The sequence below is a fragment of the Taudactylus pleione genome, unplaced genomic scaffold (genome assembly GCF_031769625.1).
Source record: "Taudactylus pleione unplaced genomic scaffold, aTauple2 ptg000757l, whole genome shotgun sequence".
Lineage (NCBI taxonomy): Eukaryota > Metazoa > Chordata > Amphibia > Anura > Myobatrachidae > Taudactylus > Taudactylus pleione.
Window position 1 is genome coordinate 5,258,939 of NW_028285159.1, and position 27,329 is coordinate 5,286,267.

General features: G+C 44.0%; 1 protein-coding gene across 2 annotated transcripts in view; it reads left to right on the forward strand.

Annotated features, from left to right (window-relative positions):
• Positions 1-27,329, forward strand: part of LOC148477034 (ADAMTS-like protein 1) — a 372,270-nt gene that overhangs the window by 310,496 nt on the left and 34,445 nt on the right. For both annotated transcript variants that reach the window (XM_088457315.1, XM_088457316.1), the window contains exon 24: positions 26,692-26,904. In XM_088457315.1, coding sequence (XP_088313441.1) covers positions 26,692-26,904 — 213 coding nt within the window. The remainder of the gene's footprint in view (positions 1-26,691; positions 26,905-27,329) is intronic.

Below are 27,329 nucleotides of genomic sequence, written 5' to 3' on the forward strand. Positions count from 1 at the left end.
GGTATCTGTAAGGCGTAGTAGGGCCTTAGAGGCTCAATTTAACATCCTTACTGTAAACCATTGAAGCGATTGGGAGAGCAGGATTGTTTAAAGATGCTATAAATATATACAATAATGTATTTTATCAAAGTCAATTTATACATTTCTACATCAGGGTCCATAGGGTATCCACAGGATACCTTGGGTATAGGTGATGACGTCAGGCATCGGGCACCATAGAGTTAAGTTTTCAACCTCCCAGGATGCACTAGGGTCCCCCTCCTATACCCCGCCCCCGAGCCAAGGCATCTCAGTCTCGTTGGTGCCCGGCTCGGAGTCGGAGCACCTATTTAGAGGGGGGCTAAGGATAGCCCCTGAAGTTTTCTTCAAGGCAGCTGTGGCTGCCCATCAGGAAGTACAGCATGGACAGTCACTACTGACGTCCATACTGTCTTCCCTACACCCCCGCCGGTACCAGAACGCCGGTACTGATCCGGGGATGCTGGTAAGCATCTGGGGTCATAGCTAGCGGTGACCCCCAGATGTTTTGGACCATGGCCGGATTCAAGGGGGCAGCAGGTAAGCAGCAGGGTCCCGCGGTGGGTCCCTACTGAACACATGGTCCAGAGTCCCCAGGCAGGGGGCTACCTGGGGACTGGCTGCAGCGTGGAGCCAGGTAACCAACCTGCGCTTCCACTACCCCCCTGGGACAGCGGACCGCAGCTGAACGGTAGCGCTGCGGCGTCCCAGGGGTTAATTGCATGCCAGGGGAGCGTGCCTTCCCTGTACACAGCCGACGCCTCCCCCGCTGCACACAGCCCTCTCTGCACCTGCCGATTGGCCCTGTGGCAGCGCTCCTTCCCCAGGCTGGCCTCCTCTCTGCTCCTCGGTGGCCATCTTTGCAGAAGCATAGTGAACGCTGCTGGAAGCTGCTGATCGGTGGCATCGTGGTCTGGGTCCCCCGGCATACCTCTCCTCCGTTGGAACAGGTCTGTGTATGCAGCGCTGTGTCCTACCAGGCTCTGTGTCTGCGTAGTTGAGGATCAGCGCTCATAGTGCAGGGATTAATTTCTTTGCATCGTATGTGACTGCTGCTAGCGTCTGCTGCCTGTACTTTCACTTTCTACTGTCAGCCATTTCACTGTCCCTGCTCTTCTTCTGCTAAAGTCCTTGCGGTGCGGTGATTGCAGGGTGGTTCTCCCACTATACTAACGAGTATCAGTGAGAGGGGTCACATACTTACCATCATGTCTGAGAGTGAATTTCCTCTTCAGCTTCTGTGTACTACGTGCAAGGTACCAATAGCGGAGGGGGAGGGTAACGCGGAGGGGCATTGTCGGCAGTGTTTTGTATTGGCGCGACCAATTTCTGTCACGGCTCTGGTACAGGAACCGCCCTGGGCTTGTTTCGCCAAAGCGCTTACAACCCTAGTGGGTCAGTTAGCTCTGCAACCTGCGTTCTCACAGATGGGATTGTCCCAGCAGTCAGTGGTGTCGTCACCCATGCAGGGGTTCCCGAGACAACTGATGGTACCCCACAGTCTCCCTATTTCCCCTCCTCAGGTCTCTCAGGAGCCTGCGTGGGTTAATTCACTGACAAGTTCTGTACAGCATTTGTCGGACGTGTTGCAAGGGGAGTCTGTGTTGCGGCCTCACAAGCGGCCGGTGGCATCTCTGTCCGCTCCTTATGAGGATGATGGCGTGACGACCGATGATGGGGAGATTCTGGATCTTTCTGACCAAGAACCTGTCCGTACTAAAGAGTCAGACGCTAAGTCTAAGGTTTATATTCCTGGCCTTATTCGTGCAGTCCGCACAGCTTTAGTTATTGAGGATGATGATCCTCCGGTGTCCAAGTCCAAATATGCCTTTTTCAAGGATATTAAGGGTGACGCCACAGTGTTTCCTTTTTCGGGTCAGTTAGTAGACCATTTAGAGGAGGCGTGGAAACACCCTGGTAAACGGTATCAGCCTCAAAGACGCTTAGCGGTGGCTTACCCGCTTGCGGACAATTATTTTTCTAAGTGGGAATCCCCTCCTCAGGTGGATTCTGATGTGACACGCCTAGTCCGAAGTGCCACATTGCCCATGCCCTCCATGTCCTCCTTGAAGGATGCTACGGACCGTAAGGTGGAGATCTGCCTAAAGTCCATTTATTCCCTCGCGGGGGGGGTGGGCATCCAGACCAGCTATGGCCGTATATTGGGTAGCCAGAGCTATGGAGCGTTGGGCTGATAGTTTGGAGGCGTCTTTGGATTCCGACTGTTCGGTTGAACAGGCCGAGTTGGTAGGCAATCTCCGGGATTCGGCCACTTACATCAATGAAGCGCCTTGGATATTAGTACCCTCACATCTCGGATTTCTTCGGCAGTGGTTGCTGCTCGTCGCACCTTATGGTTGCGTTCGTGGAAGGCGGACGCTGATTCCAAAAAGGGATTGGAAGCTTTGCCCTTTAATGGAGAAGTCCTCTTTGGTCCAGATCTGGACAAAATTGTGGCCACGCTGGCGGCAGCCAAGTCTGCATGTCTCCCATCTGCTGCGGTCCCTTCCAGTTCGGGGGCGTCGTCCTTTCGGCCTTATAGGGCCCAGGGTAGGCCTAAAGCACAGTCCTTTCCCCGACAGGCTGGCCCCAAGAAATCGGCCAAGCCCAGGAAACAGGCCTGGAGTACCAGACGTCTGGCCCCTAACTGATGACAAGCCTGCGGCCTGACGGTCCGGGCCTCCCTTTGGGGGATCCCAAAGTGGGAGGCCGCCTGCTGCAGTTTGCCCAGTATTGGTCGGCAACTACGACAGACACTTGGGTTCACGAGGTGGTTTCTCACGGGTATGCCCTCTCCTTTCGGCACAGGCCCCCATCCCGATTCTTCACCACAGGTCTTCCCTTAGAGCAGAACAAGGCCATGGAACTGCGGAAGGTTTTGCATACTATTTTTGGTGCAGAAACCCAATGGGTCGTACTGTCCAATTCTCAACCTCAAGGCCCTCAACAAGTCCTTGCGGGTGCCGCGGTTTCGGATGGAGACTCTACGGTCCATCATTCTGGCGCTGGAACCTGGGGATTACATGGTGTCATTTGACATACAGGACGCTTACCTGCATGTCCCTATTCTTTTGTGGCACCAACAGTTCCTCAGGTTTGCAATCCGCAACGATCACTTTCAGTTCCGGGCGTTACCTTTTGGCCTGGCGACAGCACCAAGGTTATGGCGGCGTTCCTACGGCTGCAGGTAGTCCGCATGTTGACGTACCTAGACGATCTTTTGTTGGTAGCAGGGTCTCCAGAGCTCCTTCTACGACACTTGGATCTGACGATTGCAGTACTGCAACAGCACGGCTGGTTGATAAACTGGCAAAAGTCCATCCTGATCCCGTCTCAGAGAATTCTGCACCTCGGAGCCTTATTGGACTCCAGTCAGCAGAGGATCTTTGTGATGGGGGAAAAGATCTCTGCCTTCTTGCAGTTGAGGGTACGCAGTTGTCTGCAGAGTCGCCGTGTGTCTCTACACTCGGCGATGAGGTTACTGGGCTCCATGGTGTCAGTATTCGACATGGTGGAATATGCCCAGTTTCACTCCAGACCTCTGCAGCAATTGATCCTGTCCAAATGGAATGGACTGCCTCAGAGTCTAAAATCCCAGACGATGGTGCTCACTCTGTAGGTTCGCCTGTCCCTTGCCTGGTGGTTGCAGACGACCCATCTCAACAAGGGTCGTCCGTTTTGGGTGGCGAACTGGGTCCTATTGACAATGGACGCCAGCCTTCGGGGCTGGGGAGCGGTCACGTGTCCACACTTGTTCCAGGGCAGATGGACTCAGGCGGAAAAGGAGCTTCCAATAAACATCTTGAAACTCCACGCTGTTTTCAATGCTCTCCAGCAGGCACATCGGGTTCTCCAAGGTCACCCCGTGCAGGTCCAGTCGGACAACGCCACCACCGTGGCCTACATAAATCGGCATGGAGGAACCCGAAGTCGGGCGGCACTCGTAGAGGTGTCCCGCATCCTGGTCTGGACGGAGCGCAATCTCCCGGCCAGATCAGCAGTATTCATCCCGGGAGTCCTCAACTGGGAGGCGGACTTTCTCAGTCGCCAGGATGTTCATCCGGGGGAGTGGTCTCTGCACCAGGACGTCTTTCAACTGCTGGTGGACAGGTGGGGTCTTCCAGAGATCGACCTCATGGCGTCACGGCACAACAACAAGTTGCCGGTGTACGGGTCTCGCACAAGAGACGAAAAGGCGTCTCTGGTGGATGCTCTGTCCGTCCAGTGGACGTTCCGGTTTGCTTACCTCTTTCCTCCGTTTTCCCTTCTTTCACGGGTAATCCGGAAATACCTGTTGATAGCTCCCGCGTAGCCCAGGCGGCACTGGTTCTCAGACTTTCAGGATCTGGCCATGGACATTCCTCTGCGGTTGCCGCTACGACCGGACATACTGTCACAGACCTTGTCTTCACCCGGACCTGACTCGGCTGTCTTTGACGGCGTGGCTGTTGAGACGGCCATGTTAAGGTCCAGGGGTTTTTCCAGCTCTGTAGTACAAACAATGCTAAGAGCTCGGAAGCCATCTTCTGCAAGAATATACCATCGTGTGTGGCATACGTTCTTCCAGTGGTGTCGGCTGAGAGGTTATGCACCTTGGGAGTTCCGTCTGTCTAGAGTGTTGGCTTTCCTACAGGCGGGACTAGACCATGGGCTTCGCCTTGCTTCTTTGAAGGTGCAGGTGTCTGCCCTGTCTGTCTGGTTCCATCGTAGGATTGCTACAATCCCTGATGTGCACACCTTTATGCAAGGTGTTCTTCGAATCCAGCCGCCATTTGTTCCACCGGTGGCGCCTTGGGATTTAGCTGTGGTCCTGAGGGCTCTCCAGGGACCGCCGTTTGAACCACTGGGTTCAGTGGACCTTAAATGGCTGACAGCTAAAACAATTTTCCTTCTGGCCATCGTTTTGTCCAGATGTGTTTCTGACTTAGGGGCTCTATCCTGTAGACCCCCTTTTCTGATTTTTTATGCGAACAGGGCAGTGCTGCCCACTCGTCCTGAATTTCTTCCCAAAGTTGTTTCTCGTTTTCATATCAATGAGGAAATCATTGTGCCGGCTTTTAACTCACCTGACCTTTCAGTGGGTGAGGCCACTTTGGACGTTGTGCGGGCCTTAAGGATTTATGTTGACCGCACTTCTTCGTTTAGGAAGTCGGACGCCTTTTTTGTCCTCTGTGGCTTCCGTAAAAAGGGTTGGCCTGCTTCAAAGCAAACTTTGGCAGGTTGAATTCGTATGGCCATTTCAGAAGCTTATCTTCATGAAGGCCTTCCGGTTCCTTCCTCTGTGAGGGCTCAATCCACTAGGTCTGTGGGTCCTTCGTGGGCAGCTCGACGTGGTGCCTGTGCAGTCCAGATCTGCAAGGCTGCCACGTGGTCCTCTGTCCATACCTCTGTGAGGTATTATGCGTTTGACACCTTTGCCTCTCAGGATGCTTCCTTCGGGCGGTGGATTCTCCTTTCAGCACAGGAGCGTCCCCACCCTTGAAGGATACTGCTTTGGGACATCCCCAAGGTATCCTGTGGATACCCTATGGACCCTGATGTAGAAAATATGAGATATGGTAAGAACTTACCTTTGTTATCTCTATTTCTACGAAGTCCATAGGGTTCCACAGGACTCCCGCCATGTCACACCTGTGCTGCAGATGGGCTTTACTCTGGTCACCGTTTTTTCCGTCTCCCTCTGGTGAGAATGTGATTCTTGTGTGTGTCCAGATCTTTTTTCTCTCTCTTCCTTCTCCTCCTCCAGCCTATGGCTTGGTACGTAACTGAGATGCCTTGGCTCGGGGGCGGGGTATAGGAGGGGGACCCTAGTGCATCCTGGGAGGCTGAAAACTTAACTCTATGGTGCCCGATGCCTGACGTCATCACCTATACCCAAGGTATCCTGTGGAACCCTATGGACTTCGTAGAAATAGAGATAACAAAGGTAAGTTCTTATCATATATCATATTTTTAACATGCCTGCCCCATCATGGGCAGAACAGTGCATTACAAAGTTATTTATGAGGAAAGAAAAAAGGGTTTGTCTTTACATATGGCGCACAAAAATCTATATCATTTATGTAAAAAGTTAAATCTGTATTAGGTATGCATTAAAGAATGGTCCTATGGAACCATGTTCAGCGAAATAAAGGTTACAAATCAAATAGAAAGTGATTGTGTAATAAATTACTGTGAAAAAGTGTAATAAAATCAAAATTAGTCCACGTTGTGTGTCTTCATTATTTATTTTGTCTTTTATTATAAGACGTGATACATTCATACAATATTAGAACTAGCTTGATCTTTTACAGAGCTCTGAATTTAGTGACCCAAAAGGATATTAAGAGAGGGGAAAGGGGCTAAGGAGGATTGGTTTTCCTCCAGTTCATATATAGCAGTTCATATATAGCATATATTATTGATGAGGATACTGTTATGATATTTAACTGGATGAAGGGGGGACCCTCCTATCTAATAATATCACATATATATATATATATATATATATATATATATACTGTATGTATATGTATATAGTTCTAATAATAATTATTCTCATAAACATTTAAGAAAATATTGTTAGCTATATATAGCCCTAGTTCACCCTTTTTGGAATTTTTAGACACTATTGATCTGTATTATATTTTTCCTTTATATCTATCACTCATTACATCCATAATTGATCCCAAAATGTGCTTATAAATCTCCATCTGATTAGTGCTTTATCACCTTTTTTTGGTATTTATCTAATAAAGATTGGTCTTATGATGTAGCTTATCGATAAGGTGATGGTTATATATTACTCTCTTACTGATTTGAGAATGCCCTTAACAAATAGCACATATTTAGGGAAAGTCTCGGATATAATTCATCCACCAACCTTGAGGAAACAGTATTCAGTGTTACTTAACTAGTATATCTTATTCATACACAGCCTCTCCCCCCATTCCTTAATAATATATTGTTTTGGCTTTAGGCTCCAACATTTTTCACTATATACATATATATAGAATCATTAGTCTTAAGTAATTATGGGTAGTTTGTATGCCCTTTCTCCCAGCGATTCCTTGATAATATATCTTTACGGCTGTTGTATGTAAGATCCTCAACACACATATATAAATTAGATGGTTAGCCTCAAATGATTATGGATAGTACATAGATTCTTTAATTTCAGCAAGTTTGTCTGACTGCAATTGTAACATTACATGTGCATATTCTGAAACACTGTTGCTCTCTCACACTGCAGCGTCCTGTCTCAAAACAGGTTCCATAGTGTGGTTGGATTATTTAGCTTATTAGGTTGAATAACAATATTATATTAATTTCAGACATAAAGCACACATGGCGGGCATGCCGACACGCGTTTCGCTGTGTGCTTTTTCAAGGCCTGCAGTTGTACTCTAAAAAGAGCAAGGGGAGAGGGGGGGGAGAGAGAGAGACACTATCATGTGCAGTTCTGAAAAGAACTGGGCTTTAATCTTTTCAGTATGGAGCATTAGGGAGTACAGTATGTTCCTCAGGGGTGCAGGGCCACCAGTTGATGTCAATAATCAACATTTTGCAACATGCTGTCTTGAAGAGGTTTGTGAAAGTTGTATGCCCTTATCAGCAATGAAGATATTAATATAAACCCATTGAAGCCAAGAGAATGAAGTGATTGTTCGATCTTAATCCTCCTGGATCTCTCTGCTGGATTTGATACCATGGATATGCAACTCAAAGAAAGCCCCTAAAAACTTCCTGTGGGCCGGTCGGATGATATGGCCTTTAAATTGTTTAAATTGTTTTTCACTGGCAGTTCACAGATATTGGGTAATGTCCAGGTGGCACCCTACATCACCACTAAATTGCCCCAATTATGCCCCTAATTAACACAATGCTTGTATCCCCATAGGAGTGCGTATTAAAATGTGCAAAGTGAGGCTACCATGTGTACGGGTTTTGTGCACACTGCAGATTTCCAAAACATTGCTCTGGAATGGAGCAAATGTATTTTGCATTGCTCCTTATTCAGTTGATCCCAGATTGTCTTCAGGAGTATAGCTGTTAGCACCAGTGCCCATGTTATGTGCCTTTTCACAAGGTTTTATCCTATATGCCATACTATTTGCAATATACATGCTTGTCACTCAGTGAAAGAATCACACATTATAGCTTGGGAAATCACTGCTTTTGCAGATAATACTCCGCTGCACCTGCCTGCTACTAAGAAATGGCTGATTATCTGAGTTCCAGACATAAATCTGATAAAACAGAGGTTACCATCAAAGAACAAGACAGCAGTTAGACAAACTGAATTTACTTTAGGATGGGGTTCAAAGTTGCAAAACTGGGATCATATACAGTATACTGTATATATCTCAATAAAAATGCTGGCCCTTGGTGGACCTGGTGATCAGCGCTACATCTAAAGAATGTCTACAAAATCCAAGAAAAAAGTTCCTTCTTGTAGTACAATAATTTTGCAGACATATTTCACACTTCCCTTCTAATGGGTGGAAGTTAATTCTCCAAAAAAGACTGTTGAAGAATGTCCAAAGATTAATAAGAGTACTCCAATATAGGATCCCCCAAATATATGCATACCAAAATTGTGTAAATCAGCATCTTATCTGAATTATTTTCTCTTTATCCCGCTAACTTTTTTTTCTTGTGATTTCCTCAGTATTCTGAAAACTGTGTGTACATAAAGAATAGTAAAAATGTCTGTTAGTCCTTTATGCACGTCCAGAGTTTTGGACTTGGCTCCACCATATTTGGCATGGTGGTGTAGTTTGACCAGGATTAGGTTTTTGCCTTTGTTTGAACATCGTCAGGACGACACAGTCATATGGTCCTTAAAAATAGTGACACTCTTAAATTACACAGGTTCCAGTGAAAATTGTCATTCTGACAAAAACCTGTGAAAAAGCTACAAAAGTATCCTTTTACCTCAGGCTGAGCAAACTTGATGACTCATGTAAATTCAGATTAAATCCAGAGCCTCTGTGTTTGCATGCAAAGATGTAAATAGAACTTTGTGGGCCACATAGCAAGATCTTAAAAGGGCCCCCAGTGGTAAAAAAAAACACATACATTTGCCCTCACACAGAGCTCATTCATGTTATGCCACACAGACCCCATTCAGGTTATGCCACACAGAGGCCATTCAGATTATGCCACACAATAGTACCCCTTATACACATTATGCCACGCAGTAGTAGTACCCCTTATACATTATTCCAAACAGTTATGCCCCTTACAATGCTTCTAACACATTATTCCACACAGTAATGCCCTTTACAGATTGTCACATAGTAGTAGTGCCCTATATAACATATCATTCCACACAATAGTAGTGCCCCATATAACATATCATTCCACACAATAGTAGTGCCCCTTACACATTATGGCAGAAATTCTATAAAATAGAAAGGGCGCTGACATGTGGTGCTGCTCCCAGCAGCTGCAGAAAGGAGATAGTTAATCTCCAATGGTATACACAGAAATAACAAAAAGCAGCGCTGATAACTCAAATCCTTAGTACAGTTTAATAAACATATATCATACAATAAAAACACATGAAAAAAACACACATAAAAGACACATTAGTTAGCTAATGCATATGCATTTTGTAATGAGAGCATAAATAGCTGCAACCAGCATAAAAAGAAATTGACATGCCCTGGAGCACTGGAAAAATTTAGAAAGGACCTGGTATCCTGAATGTATAGATCAAAGTTCAGAACAGCAGCACTCGTTAATAATGAACAGTCCGGCAAATGGCACTGAGATTTGATTTACCCACTGGAGCAGTCCACAATATCCTGAATTAGCGATGGTCCCACACTGAGGTTTGTCCAACACAAGAAGACAGAGTTGGTGGTGGTATGGTGGGGCTGGAACTGATGTAACAAAGTCCAAAAAGCGCTGCTGTGATGTTTTAGTAGTTCAGGGCAGCTGCCCAGAGCAGCTGCTCTGAAAAAGCTGCCCAGAGCAGTGAAACGCGTTGGTAACTTATTCTGATTGTACCCTGGATCCTGTTATCACCATTGGACCACCTGAACTACTAAAACATCACAGCAGCGTTTTTGTTATTTCCCCTTACACATTATGCCCCCCCTTCCTCAGTAACTCACGTCCAAGTGTCCTTCCAGTAGTCTCTCATCTCCTGTCCATGTCTGCCACAGGCAGCGGCAGACATGGACAGATAGCTCCAGAGCAATTTGAATCTAGCACCAGTTGTGAGCCAATTGGAGCTCGTGCTCTGGTAGCCAATCAGGAGCCACCACTGCAGATTGGCTGCCAGTGTGCTAGCACTGATTGCCTCACGACCGGCGGTGCTGCTCTCCATGACTGCCTGCCAGTGTGCCAGCTGTAATCAGCTGGAGGGCCGGCACCAAATCAACATTGCTGACTGCCGGGCTCAATGGACCTGACTGAACCGGCCCACCTTGTGTGTGTGACTGAGTGCAGGGGGAGCGGTAGGCCACAGAGGCAGCTTGGGCATCATAGCAGCCACATCCCTTGCACCCACGGTAGTTACGCTACTATTTGCATGAATGTTAGCAAACAATGGGGTCCTTTTCAGGATAAATGGAATGGGGTTAAAGGCGAGGACAATATAAACAAATAAAGGCTGCAGGTGTATTTCAGGGTCCAGTCTTCAACTCCGGCAATGCCAGGTATCCCAGCTAGTGTACAATATATATTGTAAATCTATTTATAGTAATAAAAAGTGCTTTTGTGCCCAATACCACATAAAAAAGTAGACTAATATAAAAGACCATCAGCAACTGAGATGTGTTGCGCCAGCACTCATCAATGACATCAGACACTCTCCAGACGGTGTGCAGCGAACTCGGCAATGCTTCGCAGGATTCAGTAGTTTCACCACTCGATATTCCAATGTATTTCACGCCACTGCGGTTGCTTTGTCAAGGATGTTTGGAATGTCCTTTGTATGTCTTTATATAGAACAACTTTATTTTTAAAACGGAAGATTAAAATGATATGCAGCATGCCTATATTCTGTATGCTACTGCAGTTATATCTGCATGCAAAATGCTACATTACAGTGTCAGCAGCTGTGACACTGTAACATAGCATTTCACATGGCGATACACCCGCAGTTGCACACAGAATATAGATATGCTGCATATCACTTTAATCGGTATCGATTTGCGAATAAGATGCATTTGAAGGTAAAAAGTTGCATGGAAAGATGCTTTGCGCTACCAAGTCACATCATGCCAAGTCACATCATGGCATGGCGTTTAACGCTCCTAGATGTAAGATGTGGACACATCTGTATAATATTTTTACACAGTAGAAGATAGTATACTCAGTACTAGTGTTCGGATTATACCTTTCTGTTCCTCCCCCGAGGTAGAAGAAGAGGGTATAGAGGGATATCTAAGGTATATCAATATACCTATAGTGCAAAGCACAGGATGAATGTATATTACCCAAGTCTACAAATACCTCATTGGACCATGGGTAGACATAAGAATATTTTATTGAGGTTGTAAATGTGTGCAAGTAGAGATATTACAAGTGTGTATATATTTGGATAGATCAATTCTGAAAATAACTCATGGGATATTGTTATTGGTTATTTAAACATATATTATCCAAGTCTTCAAATACCCCACTTGTAATTTGCTTTAAGAAAATGGCCACCGTTCTCCAACACACAGATGTGCTGTAGTCTTTCCTTCTCCTCAGTATTCCTCAGGATAACTGGCCAGGGAGATTGTCCTGCACACATAACTTTTGGTTTACTGTACACACTCAGTGTACCTGAGAATCAGTATCTGATGATGATGAGCTGCTGTAAAATACACAGCACATCAACTTTTAGTTACATATTCATATCATATTGGCATAACCTTTATTTCAACCCCTAAAGCTGAACAAGAGAAACCAGCGCAAAGTGACTGAAAGATCTATTTAATGATTCCGCTACATAGTATCACTGCTGGAACATGTCGCAATTGATTTTACCATTTTTATTGCCTACCACAAATTATGTCGTAGCCATTAAACCTTTCAGAATGTTTTTAGAGTGGCTGAGGTAGCAGGATCACCTGGGGAAGTCCAGGCATTCATGGGGTGAACAATCAGTTTCTACCCTGGTGTTAAATGAACCCTTGGCCTCGGTACTGTGAGGCAGCAATGCTAACCACTGGGTTGCTCACACAAATTACTCAGCATAGGAGCATTTGGAAGATAAAAATTGTACTTGATTGGATCAGAAAGATTTAGGATTTATAACATAGCAAAACATTGTTGTGAAGTTCCTAGTGTTGTACACTATATTTGGGGTAATATTGGAAATAAAGTATGGATGTCTTCCTTAATACTCATACTATTGTTTTTTTTTCATACAATGGAGCTCTGTGTAGTCTGGAGCCATAGAAAATCCTTTTGGGTCCACATCTGGTCAACAGGCCACACATTGCAGCCTTTAATTGTGAGCTCCTGAGTGGAGTACGTATATATCGCACCAAGTACAGTATTCGTCTTTAAGACATTTTTAAAAATATATTTTTAAGTTCCTTTCAGTGCTGGGACATAAATCATTTTATTTCACAAATAAAATGTACATTTATTGGCTAGTAAACCAGAAAGAGACTGATAGCTGGCAGGACACCGTGGGGCCTTCCTTATCCAGAAATAAAAAGTACAAAAGACTTTGAAAAGACTTATGTTAGGTATTAATTTGTTCTTAATATTAATATAATACAGATTGAAAACCAATGATGTAGTTCATCATATACATATTCAGATATTTTAAAGGCTTTTTATCTCCAAAGAATTTGTGCTTTCTTTTAAGAAAAGTCTGGTGGGAAAAATAATTAAAAACATGACATGAATGATCTTCACTTCTCAAAATTATTCCCGTTATTCCTCAAAAACGTGTTTGGAAAGAAAGCTCTCTGGAAAATGGAATTGCTGAATGGTATTGAATAATTTTAAGTTGTCGATGTGTTATTTGCAGAGCTCAGTTAAATATTGAATTAGCTCAGGTTTATTGTTTAAAATCACAACACTGTAACAGAAGTAATTCATAATGGTCCAACATACACTCAGCCAAAAATTCCTGTGGAAGCGAATGTGTTTCTGGATGAGCATAGTTCAATTGGCTGCTGCAAAGCATATTGAATTTCACCCTCTGACCCATATTAATTAAGCGTGCTGTTCATTTCTAGTGCCAGAAATCCCCATTTATTAAAGACTAGTTTCAAATGCAAATTAACACTAATGCTCTGTAGAGTTTAGAGTTACTATACCAACTAATACAGTCAGGCCTACCCTGTAGTGTTTTGAAAATGAACTGTACAGAGTACATTTTATATTGTGATTTGTACTTTAAAGGGAAATGCACCCTACTAATACTGTATGCACTAAGGGCTCTATTTATTAACATTATTTTTAGTAAAATAAAGTGAAAAAGGGTGTTTTCACACCCTTTTCACATTATTTTAGTATCACCTATAGTTATTACAGGGCAATTGGAGTAGAATTAGTAAAAATCTACTCCAACCCCTAGTATCACTTATTTTTAGTAAAGCAGATAGAATTTACCATAATTGTAATGGGAAATGTGATCCGACCAGAGTTACTAAAAATAAATTGTAAAAAAATACCGGGGGAAGCCCTGTGATAAATACGCCACCTGGAGGTGGCGTTATCCAGGGTCTCCCCCAGTTACCGGGCTCCCACTCTGCTCTAACGGGGAGAGCAGAGGCGGGAGCCGGTAGAAGTAATCAGCTATGTGGTCTAAACAGACCGCAAGGTGATTGCTGTAAAAAAAAGAAAAAAAAAATTGAAACATTTTTTTTTACTTACCTGAATCCAGGGACAGGTGATCGGGCCTCCGGTGATGGCTCCTCTCCGGTCAGCTGGTCTCCCATAGTGCACTGCGGCCCGGTCATCAGGTGATCCCAGTGCAGTATGGGAGATCACCTGATCGGGAAGCCCGGAGAATATCACCAGAGGCCAGGAGGATGCAGGTAAGTGTAATGAAGGGAGGGGGGGTCGCGGGGGGGGAGGGGGGTCCGCGATCGCGGGAAGCGGGGTTTAGCATCGGTGGGGGGTAGCAGCGACGTATTTCCGAAAATACCGCGACTAGAGTGTGGATGGGATCCGCAGGGACAGAGCTTTATCACAAGCTCTGTCCCTGCAAGGGATTTATAGTAAATCCCTGTGATATTGCCTGAATTCGCAATGCGAATTCACTCGGTAATATCACACTACAATCCGCATTCAATATGCGGATTGTAGTAAATAGAGCCCTAACTATTCTCCGCATAAGCAGTTATATCAGTGGACATAAAATATCCTCTGCAGAGAATCAAAATAATAAGTCCTGATTCAGAATTAGAAGCAAATAAAAAAGAAGCAAAAAAAGAATACATTTTCATCTAGGATAAAACGTTTTGCAATGCAAGGGGTGCAGATGCATTTAATAATTTTTTTGCATGCAGGTAATTTACTCGCTGCTTTTGCATGGAGTGAACAATAAATCTCTCTGTACTACTGATGGCCATTGGCAGGGCTGGATTAAGGCTTGTGAGGGCCCCTGGAAACCAAGTTGTGAGGGGCCTCTCCACTAACATTGACACCCTGCCCACAGTGCTCTGCCAGGATGTAGTTATTATTCCTCCACACGGGATGCCGGCTATTGAAATCCCGACCTGTGGACAGAACACTGGTGCTGGAATCCAGACGCCAGTTGAGATGCCGACACTGAAATCCCAACAGCCGGCATCCTTAACGTAATTATAGCAGGCCGGGGTAGCTGTTAGCTGCGGGGCTGGGAGGATTAGGTTTAGGCACCACGAGGGGGTTAGGGTTAGGCTGCAGGAGGGGGGAGGTTAGGGTTAGGCTGCGGACAGGGGGGTTTAGGTTTAAGGACCACGGGGGGGAGGTTAGGGTTAGGCATTTAGGGCGGAGGATTAGGTTCAGGCACTAATGGGGGAAGGTTAAGTTTAGGTAGGAAAGGACTAGGGTGCGGAGGGGAGGGGTGTTAGGGTTGGGGGTGTAGGGGATAGGGTTAGAATACTTACGGAGCCACTGTCAGGATACTGAGCATTAGGGTGCTACTGTTGGTATTTTGACAGCCGGCATCCCGACTGCCGGTCTCCCATACCCAACCAGCTCTACCTCACCTGACCACACATCACTGTAAACATGTGAGGCTCAGGTCTATGGGGCGCAACTAGCTGGGAGTGGCACAGCAAGCTGTCCCCCTCCACTATGCATTACAGCAGCTAGTCCTTTTTTAATTTAGCATTGCGAAGGAGGGGTGGGGGTGGATGCGCTGGTGGAGATTTGCGATGCAAGAGGTGGTGGTGAGGTTGGGGCTGCCGCCTACTTTATTGTTGTCTGCCTGATCAGACTATGGAGGCATCTGATTCAGACTAGAAAGCTCTTCATGAAGGGGGTGGAGCCTGAGCCAGCAGTGACGTCATTGTGATGATATGACTGGCAGAGGTGGGGTAGACTGCTGATTCCTATCACTGTTGGGTGGCTTTGCATCTATGCTGTACTGCAGTGCCTTCAGAGCTGGCATGGGAGTTGCAGTTGAAGGCTTTGGACACCAGGGATGCAGAAGCATGATTCCCTGTCTAGTGACACTGGCAGCCCTGATTAGATTTTAGGCCATATACTTATTAAAATATTATTGGAGACAACACAAAACTGATTTTTTTCGGTATCTGCATCTTTTGCTGAAGTCGTGTCTGAGCCTCTATACTAACGCCGGTACAAAGCCCTTACCTGGTTTATATCCATTTGTCCGAATGTGTAAGGAGTGAGAATCCCACTTTCAGTATCTTCAGACGTGGCAATCGTGCTTCGTGCATCTTTAGTGGCACCATCGGTCATATCATAGAAACTTGCACCAGTCCTATGGCAGGTGCAGATTATTCATCTGAGTATGACCTCCAATGTGACCAGTTCTCTCTACACAACCACTAACACTCTCATCAGATGTAACATCTCTGTGCATCTGATTAGCCACCTCCCTGTTACCTCCCAGTTATAGCTCAGGGAAGCCCCATACATTTCCAATCCATTTCTTCTTTAGTGCTTCTAAATCTGTTCTGCAACTCTGTGCAAACAAAATCGAAACACATACGCTACTCAGACACATGCACAAAACATTGCTCCATTGCGTCTGACATCACAGCTGTGTCAGATATAGAATCTGGCCCAAAGCGAGCGAACCTGGACTTACACCCCTTTCCCTTCACCACAGCACTCCTACACACTATCACTACATTGACCAGTATTCATGAAGCATTCCCTTCCTGACCTATTCAGACACTGTGAAAGGTGGGGACTCCTCTCCTACCGTACATTTCTCTGGTGTAACTCTCTATATACTGCAGCACTGACAGCGGCACACTGCAATATTGTTCACAAACCACCACCATAAGATTCATACTGGTCTGTGCGTATCATTTTTATTATGTAACCTAAGGTAGTGGTACTGTATGATATTGTCTATTATTTGTGAGTCTGGCCAGTATTTATCTATATTGTGTGCATGTAACAGAATAACCTGTATCCTTAATGTAGGTTCCTGGATCGCTGCATACATTTAAGTGAAGACATTGTTGCAAATTTCTAAATTATCAAAAAAAGTGTTTTGTTTTTTTTCATTCTCAATTCTATTCACATTTTACTGCACTGAAAACTACCTGCCTCATCCGTGTTATTAAAAACCTCATTCTAAAGAGTTTACAGTGATACTGAGAAAAGTGTTAAAACTGTGTAATCCTACATGAAGCCAGCTCCTATGATTAAACTTGTTAAACCTGTGGAGTAATAAAAGAAATAAAGAAATTAGTGGCAGCTGGCATCACGTTGTTACTCAGCTTGAACCTAACTATACTGTGTCACTTCTAATCAACGGGTCTCAGGGCCTAATTCAGAGGTGGCCGCTAATCCCGTCATGACTGCGTCTTTGTAAGCTATGAGAAGTTATGGTGCATACACACGGTCAGATTTGTTGTCAGATATGAACGATAACTTTTAAAAATCGTTCATATTTGACATGTGGACCTGCGCACGATGAACGATGCGCAGTCCCGCATGTCAGATAACGATCTCTGACATCGTCTGTGTTTGCAGTCAGATTTTGATGATTTTAATTCATTTTAATACTGTCTGAAATCATTCAAATCGTTGGTAAAATCGTTCAATCATTCATCGTTCATCTGACAGATCTGACCGTGTGTATGCACCATTATGCTGATGCCACAGCTGCTTTAATTGTCCAGAGACGCCCGCCGGCTGTGCCTATAATCAGTTGCACCATTAAAGTTCTGAGCAACTCTATGGCTGCTCAGAGTGTCCATCGGAAGTAGTAAGCTGCCGGTACCAGTGAGTCTGCGAACAAAGGCTCTGTTGCTGGCTACGACACGCCCACAAAATACCTCTCCCTGTTACCCCCCATAAACACACACTAACTGCCAAATACTCTGCATCCAAATACATACAACAACCACCATCGGTAAGCCATCGCTACACATGCGCAGTGTAAGTCCGATGCAAACGTCGGCATAGCGTCAGCCTCTGAATCAGGCCCCCAGTTACAACCAGATGCACCCCGCAGCATGCCTGTATTAAATGACTGAGAGTAAACGGTATCGGTATTTCGCCGCCTATCTTATTACCTGTGTCGGGCTTCCCCTGTCGGAATTTAGACCAGCAGCATTCCGGCTGCCGGTCTGCTAACTGCCTCCCATTTAATACAAGGAGGACATCTGCTAATAAGTAAAATGTTATTGATTTTTTTTCTGTAGTAAATGAGCAATTGACATTACATTATGTAGTGTTTTCTATTTCTAGCAGGTAAAATAAAAAGAGCAGCTTGTGGCTAATAATCTGAGCCCCATAAGAGCAAGGTCATTCTCTGCACTATTACACAAATGACCCCTGTGTGTTATGGTGCATCTTGTAACCTGTGTCTGCGTGTCTCTATCTAGCTGTATCTGTTTTGTATATTTGAACAAGCCATTGAAGGGACGGTCTTTTGCGGATGAGTAATGCATATGAGATTCATCAGGATACTGACAAGTTTATCCCAGGGAGAAGTGAGCACACAGGTCAAGTGGATTATCATGCACTTTGTGTATAGAGCGTTTTTACTAAGAACCACATGTTGTGCCTCTTCTATGTACGCAAATATCTTCTTAGCAGGGATCCCGGATTAATACTGGACTGTATTAACTATTTCTGTGCCTCCTTCTCATTAAAAGCTGCTTCAGAAACCATGAAATCTATACACTGAAGCGCAGGCTGCCCAGCTCGCCTACCTGAAGATGGTAAAGCTTATTATAGGGACCGACTCTAGCAGTGTAAATGACATGTAATGAAACTGGCAGAATAAGCCAAATGTAAAGATGTGTAGCAGCACAATACCTCTATCTCCTGACATGCATGCTATAAAGTAACTATAAAAAGCAGAGCTTGGTAGAAGCACCTGTATCTGTGATTACAGCTGTGAGGCTATTTGTGTAAATCTTTACCAGCTATGCACATCTGCACACAGTTTCTGCTTATTTTTCTTTACAAGAAATGGTTCAACTTCATACATAGGAGAAAAACAAATTATTATTATAAGCAAATGATTCCATTCTCAATAGGCTTAAGATCTGGTGTTTGCTTGGTCCGTCCAGTCCGATGTGGCTTTATGTACTGTATATACCTTCTATGATTGTCCTGCTGTAGTATAATTATTCTCCCTGGTCATAGGTGTTGCAGACTGCTGCAGTTTTCCCTACAAGACCTGCCTGTATCTTGCTCAATCCATGTTTTCTGGATTTCTAGACAGGATTATGCTCCAGCCTGTCATAGCACCAAGAATCTACACCATAGCAGATTAAGCTTTGTAACTCTATAGCAGCTACTGGTCAAACAATACAGAATGCTGAGAACGTGTTATTTCAGTCATCATAGATATCCACATTACAGTAACTACATAGTGATACTAAAATATAAGAGGAAAATTGTTTCACTTGTATGTTTTTATAGTTTTACTTTAAGTTTATGAGTATCAACATTTATATTTTTGGTGTGTGCATATATATATATATATATATATATATATATGTATGTCATCACTAGACATTTCAACGCCCTAATTACTTTTCAGGATGGTATAAATATTTTAAAGTAATCACATACTACATCACTGCAAAATCACAAACATAAACCCACATGTTTTTTTAGATCAATGTCTGAGAAAAATATTTTCTTAGCATTTCACACTATGCAATCACCCTGTTACCTACCCTGTAATTACCATCCTCTGTCTAGGTAATGTTATGGATAAGCCAAGCTTGATGCAACCATGTATTTTTCTAAACAAGATTATAATATAATTCTGTATTGCTGTAATGACAAGTTCAAATTTCTTCTCAATTTCATCAAAAATAAAAAATAGCTGAAAATTGCCTTTATCTGTCAGTTACACCCTGACATTAGATGAAGCCTGTGTCTAGAGATGCTGGGAATAGGATTCATGCATTAGCTAGTGACCATTATCTTCCATACCTTATGTTATGCAGGCAGTGCTCCCACCAATATGTCACCAGGATCTTTACCATAGAGCTGTGCTAAAGAGAGGATAGAATAACTGAGTACATGGTGCGCCACACATGTGGCTTTTTGTCCTCTACTTTAATGGAAATATAGATGTAAATGAAGACACTGACATTCACTTTAAGCAAATCGTACAGCTTGTTTGTCTTACACCCTTATGTGAAAATGTAATGAAAGCTGTTTAAACTTAAAGATGTACAGATGTGTCCACATACATCTGTCCTCTGTGCGCTGCAATTCACGCTACAGATAATGCAAGAGCTTCGTTTGACTCAGTAGAGCCAAGCATGTTTTTGTGTGAACCTTCAAATGCCTCTTTTTCGCACATCGATGCAAATACGTAGCACAAGCAGCTTCTGATATGCCGCATGCCAATGTTCTGTGTGCGACTGTGAGTGTATCTGCATGTGAAATGCTAGGTTTCAGTTTCAGCGGCTGTGACGCTGTAACATAGCGTTTTACATGCAGATACACCCGCAGTCACACACAGAACATAGGCAATCTGCATATTTGCATTGCTATGGAAATAAGATGCAGTTGAAGGTAAAAAGTTCTTCAAAAAGAAGATTGTCGCTACCAAGTCACGCCACAGCATGGCGCAACTAGAAGGGCTGTATAACCACAAGGAGGCTAGATGTATGAGGACACATCTGTAAACATTTGCACGCATGAAGATTGTAGACAGAATACACTGTGCAATGTTACTCTGAATTTCATCTGCAGCTTGATGGATACCCATAACTGATTGCATTAATGTAATTGGACAGGGCATCACATGAGTGGATGTAAATCTTATGTGATTGGTTTACATCCAATTATATAAAAATTTCAGGAAGGTAATCTAGCTAATTGGGATTAAATAAATAAATTCAGTTTGCCAATCCATCCTTCCTAAAAAGCAACATCATAACTAAGACGCTATACAAAATGTTTGGAGTATCTCAGTCATCAAGGAGACTGCAAGCTAATAAAAAAAAAAATGCCTGTTAATGAACTACTCCAAACTCATGCAAAATTGAGATGCACCTTCCAAAGCAGATTTGTTTTAATTGCAGCATTTTCTAAAGAATAAAATATCGAACATACTGGAAAGGTTTTGTTAAATTTTGTTTTTGTTTTTTTCAGTAACATTATTTATTTTTTTTACTTTTCAATTTCGCTGGTACATTTGTAATGTGAATGTGACAATGCATTTTGATTGATTTTGATAATTATTCTACAAAATATCTAAATTTATGATTTGTTAATATTTGACTTTATTTCTTCATTTTCTGAGTAGTGGTAACAGATGTTGTCGTTAGTGACGTCAATTTAAAAATGCATTTATTACTTATCACTTATGAAAATGGCAGAATACAGACTTATTGTGCTATGTTATTACTTTGTATTTCAAATGTACTTTTTTGGTCAAAGAATAATGTCCACTTGCAGGATCCATCTAACCATCCTCCATTGGCTTCAGTAAGCCAGTATACATGCAAAAGCTACCAACGCCATAATTGCCGACCCTTCTAGAATATTTACCTAGCTGCTGATGTATCTCAGTGACAGCAGTGCTTTTGGTGGGTTCCAGTGGTTTGCTGTGCTGAAACTTGGCTCAATCTACCATGTAAAAGGTTGTTACAGGGACATGTATCGAGTATAGCTTTACATGAATTGCCTTAGAATGTCTTGGGCTCTTCATATTGAAAAATAAACGTGTTATTGATTCCAAGAATACAACAATTATAATATTATTTTCAATAAGCTATTCTCACTATGTTCTTGCCATATTTGCTTTACTGCTTTCATGTTAAATTGTGTTTTTGCGTAGTATAACAGTACCAGATGAACATTTTGGAGAAAGGTGCTATCCACTATACACACTTTCTCTGAAAGGCTCAATGTGTTATTATATGTGTTATGTTTAGTTAGGTGATATTTAGATCTGCAGAGAATGTAACAGTATGTCAACAAGCTTTGAAATCCATTATTTCCAGTACTTGCATGGACTACTACCACTGCTGCCCGAAGTATCTCTTACCACTTTCAGACATACAACCCAGGAATTTCCCTGCTCAGACCAAGGTTTTTGCTTGAGACCCCCTTTCACACTACACCTAAGACCCGTAAATTCAGTCATAAGCCGGGTCTGCTCTGGCATACTAACAGCCAGGTCTTGCAGCTGCTCTCATGTCATGCTCATACACACACATACATGTCATACACACACAAACATGTCACACTCATACACACTCACGCAATTACACACCCCTTTTCCAACCACCAGACCTCACAACAAAGGGCAAAGTCTTTGTAGCTAGTGTGCCCCGGCTGCTCCTACAAACTGCAGCACGGACTGGAAACCTCTTTCCAATCCATCTGGTACTCTGTCTTCACCCCTTGTTACAACGGCTGCTAAACCACTGATTTCTCTCCCCAGATCCAACGCAGATAGTTTGTTTGCTATTGTAGAATCTCCAGGCAGCCCCACCTCCTCCAGGCAGCCGCAAATGGCCAATCAGAGGCTTCTATGTGCGACCTGGGAGTAAAATCTCGGGTCGCACCAATCAGACTTAACCTGGGTTGTCTGCTCAGGACTAAACTTCCGGGAAACACCAAGGTCAATAGCAGTGGCGCCAGTTATCCCAGGTTGGTGCCTTTCAGACATAAGGGAGTCCTGGGTAGTTTGGTCAAGCCCCAGAAAAAACACAGAACTCTCGATATACAGTATCTGAAAGAGGTATCAGTAAATACCTTTGAACTCTCCTTGTCTTATCCCTAATAATTAGGGACATTTAAGAGTCTATGAATGTATGGATAGGATCACAAGTGATGTCAGTGGAGAGCTTCCGGCTCTGTTAGAGCCGAAAGCTCTCTGGGGTTTGCGGCCACGAGACCCTACCACAAGGGTCTCGTCGCAATCTTGATGGTCGCAATGGTCTTGACCATCGCAACCATCATCATGGCCGCTCGCTATAGCTGTGTGTGGTCACCCACAGCTATGCGAGCGGCCAGGAGGCTGTTCCAAAAAAAAAAAGCCCGGCCCTGATTCAGAGCGAGCGCTCTGTCAGAGCGAGCGGCTCTGAATCAGGACCACAGTTCCTTACTCCTTATTTTTTTCACTTACTTTTTTTTCTATTACTCACCTGTTAGATTCTCCATGTTGGTGGTTTTATTTATAAGCCAAATAGAAAATCCTTTTTTGATGTAATGTTATGTTTACATCATCATTTATTTTAGATTTTTATTATAATACATAGAAGTTCAAGAAAATTTTGGTCTTCTACTAAAATAAATATATTTGTTATTGAAAGCTTCATATTGTAGAGCTTCTCGCAGACACCCTGCTTAGAAAGTTTCCAGAAATACTCATTTATGTTAATTCCCAATAGAGATGCTTGTATTTAAACTATGAGGGTTGTTCAATAAGTAACAGGTATGGTAAGGTAACAAGACCTCTCACATGTGTAATGTTCTCTTTTTCATTCTAATTTCCTGCCAGGCCAGAGCAGGTAGACCACTGCTTCCCCTCACGGCCGTTTGACCTCGACTCATATCAGTCATAGTGTCCTAACATCAGCTGTAAGATGGCGGGGCTGGCGGAAACATGGTCACACATTGAGGTGCGCAGTGTGATCAGATTTCTGCTTCTAAAGGGAACATCAGCATCTAAAATTCATTGTCAACTTGACAATGAATTGATACCGTCATCTCAAGGAGACAGGTTTGGGTTTGGTGCACTGCCTTTGATAACGGCAGGACAGACGTTCAAGATGAGCAGCGATCCGGCCGGCCGAGCACGTCCACCACAGTTAACAATTTGTGCCGCATTGAAGGTCTAATTCTGGAGGACGGATGCATTTGAGTTAATGGTATTGCTGCAAAACTCAACATCTCATTGGGTACTGTGCACAACATCGTTCATGAGCAACTGGGAAACAGGAAAAGGTGTTCACGCTAGGTACTGAAACAATTTACAGAAGTTCATAAAACCAATAGGATGGGAATGTTTCTCATGCAGATTGACGATGTACCATGAAGAGGGAGTGCAGTTCCTGCAGCGTATTGATAGTCAATGAAATGTGGGTGCATCAAGTGACAGTGGAGACGAAGCAAGCACCCATGACAGTGAAACAAACATAGTCCCGACCATCAAAGAAATTCAAAACAACTCCATCAGCAAAGAAGGTAATGACAACAGTGTTTGGAACCACATGAGTGTGCTTCTTGTTGATTTCCTCAGCAAGGGAGATACTGTGAATGCTGTTCACTATTGTGACACATTGAGCCAGTTGTGAAGAACAATTAGCCGAAAACTACCTGGGTAGCTGCAAACAGGCTTTGTACTGCTGCACAATAACGCCAGGCCACACTAAGCCAACCACCTGCTGAGTTTGGGAGATACTGGACCTTCCTCTCTACAGCACCCAGGTGCTTCTTCAGTGGTCCAAAGAGATGGAAATCACTTGGTGCTTGACAATAATTTCTTCTACGCTGAGATAGATGCCTTGGTATACCGTTGGAATAAATGCTTACACAAGTATGGGGACTATGTGTTAAGCCTCTGGTATGACTTAGTAGGGTATAGTCCTGCAACCGCCTTGAGGGCTGGTATCACCTTGGCTAGATGCAGCCGTGTAGCAGCTTAAACAGCTGATAAGACTTGAGTGGCTGAAGTCTGTGAGCCTGTAGGATGTGGTGTGGCCTTTGGGCTGTGCAGCAGCCTTGAGGGCTGGAAGTGACTTGGCTGGCTGTGACCTGTGGCCAGTAAGATGAGATGTGGCCTTTGGGCCGGTAGCAGCCTTGAGGGCTGGAAGTGACTTGGCTGGCTGTGCCTGTGGGCCAGTAAGATGAGATGCGGCCTTTGGGCCGGTAGCAGCCTTAATGGCTGGAAGTGACTTGGCTGGCTGCTGTAACAGAAGACTGCAGGAGGTACGCTGGCCCACGTATAAAGGACGCTGGATAGCGACTTGTGCCGCTGAGTTGACACAAGCCGCCGGTACTGAAGTGTGGCCTGTGCCGCAGAGTTGACACAATCGCGAGTACACTGGTTTGTGTACTGAGGACGCTGGTTTGCGGCCTGTGCTGCCGGGTTGACACAAGCAACTGACGCTGGAGTGCGGCCTGTGCCGCCGGTTTGACACAAGCGCAGTACTCTGGTTTGTGTACAGAGGACACTGGAGTGCGGCCTGTGCCGCCGAGTTGACACAAGCGCAGTACACTGGTTTGTGTACAGAGGACGCTGGAGTGCGGCCTGTGCCGCCGGGTTGACACAAGCGCGAGTACGCTGGCTTGCGTACAGAGGACGCTGGAGTGCGGCCTGTCCCGCCTGGAGGACACAAACGGCAGGTAGATAGTAAACGAACTGTGCCGTGAGATGACACAAACGGCAGGTATACAAGATAAGCAGGAGGACTGGATACTTGACTGGATACAGGAGACAATGCCAGAACCAGAAACACGTGAAACGCTATCACCGGCACCGGAGCAGCAGAAGGACATGGATGCAAGAGCCAATCTGTGCTGATCCCAGAATGATGGACAGGAGGTAGGCAGAGTTTCAGCGAGCGTTGGCCTGGCGTTCGCTCTGCACAGCATTAGCAGTGCGGCGGCTTGTGACACTATGTGGAAAAATAATCTGTACCAAGGCTATACTGTTGTACGAGTTGAATACATTTACGCAATGAGAGATCTTGTTACCTTATATATTGAACCACCCTAGTACAATCGGACCAGACTAGTTGACAAACGTGTTCACAGTATTACTTGGGGCCAGTTCTGAAGTTGTACATGTTTCTGAACATGCTAGACCCATATTTGACGTCATCAAACCTGAAATCCACATCAAATGTGTTTGATGTTCAACAAATTTCTTATGTACATTGAGCACATTCTATGTTGGGTAAATATGTTCTATGTTTGCAGAGCGCGTTCCTCTTCTGACAAAATGTGTCTGCCATACATTTAGCACATTTTCTGAACATATTTGACTTCTTGCCTTTTTTAAATATAGGATGAACTACAAATATAGTAGCTCTAAACCAAAAATGTGCTGTGAGCAAATTCAGGGCTGTTAAACTGGGATGGATTGAATTAATTTTAAACTTGCTCAAACAGTTTAAGCACCTATTGGGAGTACAGTGTACTATGGGTCTGATACAGCCACAAACACGGTGCCGATTCTGATGCAACTGTCCGATGGTTTCTATACTGCTCTTGCGCTGGAGCCGCAGTGCGCATGTGCTGCGATGCAGTTCTGGCTTTAGTCACAGTGTGTTTGGGGCCAGCAACAGGGAAGAGGGTCTAAGACTCACTGGCCTTGGCAGCTTACTTTTTTACTGAGCAACCTATGGGTTGCTCAGATGTCCGATGTTCGCCACGATGTTGCTGATGTTGATTCGATGCTGCATCATCGGACCCAGGCAGCGGATTAGAGGAGCCAGAGGTGGGTGTGTCATTACACAAGACGCCACCTTCACTATTACCATAACTTCTCTGCTGCGGCCGAAGACGCAGCACCAATACCACTTGCGTCCACCTCTGAATTAGGCCTTATACCTATACTACGTGCCTATCGAAAGTTGCACAGGTTCAAGACTTTTGAAACTGCGGTCGAATTCAAACTTGCAAAAGCTCAAGAGTTTTCCAACTTTGTTCAGACTTTTGGGTAGATTAAACAAGATTCAATAAAATATCACTATAAAGAGCATAGACAATAAGAACACTCGTAAATACTTGTAACTGCATGAGGCAGTAGGTAATCCTCATTAGGGCTTATGTCCTTCAACAACTGTTGAACTCAATTTTCAAAATGGAAACATTTGAGGAGCCTTTTTATTAAGCACATATTTGACCAATACAAATTATTGATAAAATTTAAATGGAAACCAAAGATAGCAATAAGAAATACTTTTTAATTATGGAGTAAGCAACCACATTTGCATACATTGTAATTGGCAAAGTCTGTGTAAGTCATGGTTGTTTCAGAGAAACTAACAAGAGTAGGAGGAAACCTATTTATTATCAAATATTAATTATATTGTTATGTTGATTGTTATGTTTGAAGTCTTCCTTCCTCTGACTGCATGTCTTTGTCTTGTGTATCAGGGTGTCCTGTGAAGGGTGTTTCTGTTCCCAATATATCTTGGTTCCATGGAAGTCAGCCACTGAACAATGGCGCAAGACCAACGCATGAGGTTTTGGAAGGTGGACAGATCCTACGCCTAACAAATATAAGCAAAGATCATCAAGGAGAATATAGTTGTATTATTAAAAACTCATCTGATTCTCTTATGCAAAGAGCTTCTTTGTCAATTAAAGGTAAAATAAAGTCTTCGTTTGCCATTAACAAGGCTGTGTATTTACTCATGTTTTATGTTCCTATCGGGGAGATGTAACAATCCTTCTAAAGAGTACAGGTGGAGAAGATGTCCATAGTAACCAATCAGTTTTTAGCCATCATGTATCAAGTACAAGTTGCTGTGGAGAAATCCGTCTGTCCTCGTTAGAATGTTTTATAAATCTCCTCCACTATGTTTTAAAATTGATAACGTCTTTGAAGTGGTAAGCAGACAGATTCCAATATTACTTTCCAATACCATATAACACAAGAGTCAGCAAGGGATGCTTTAGATTTGTCATGAAAGAGGTGCCCTTTTCTCATGTCTCTCCTGATTAGCAAATACAAGGGTACCACCCAACCCTCACTTTTACCTGTTGCTGGGTCGCACTAGAGTCTACTCATT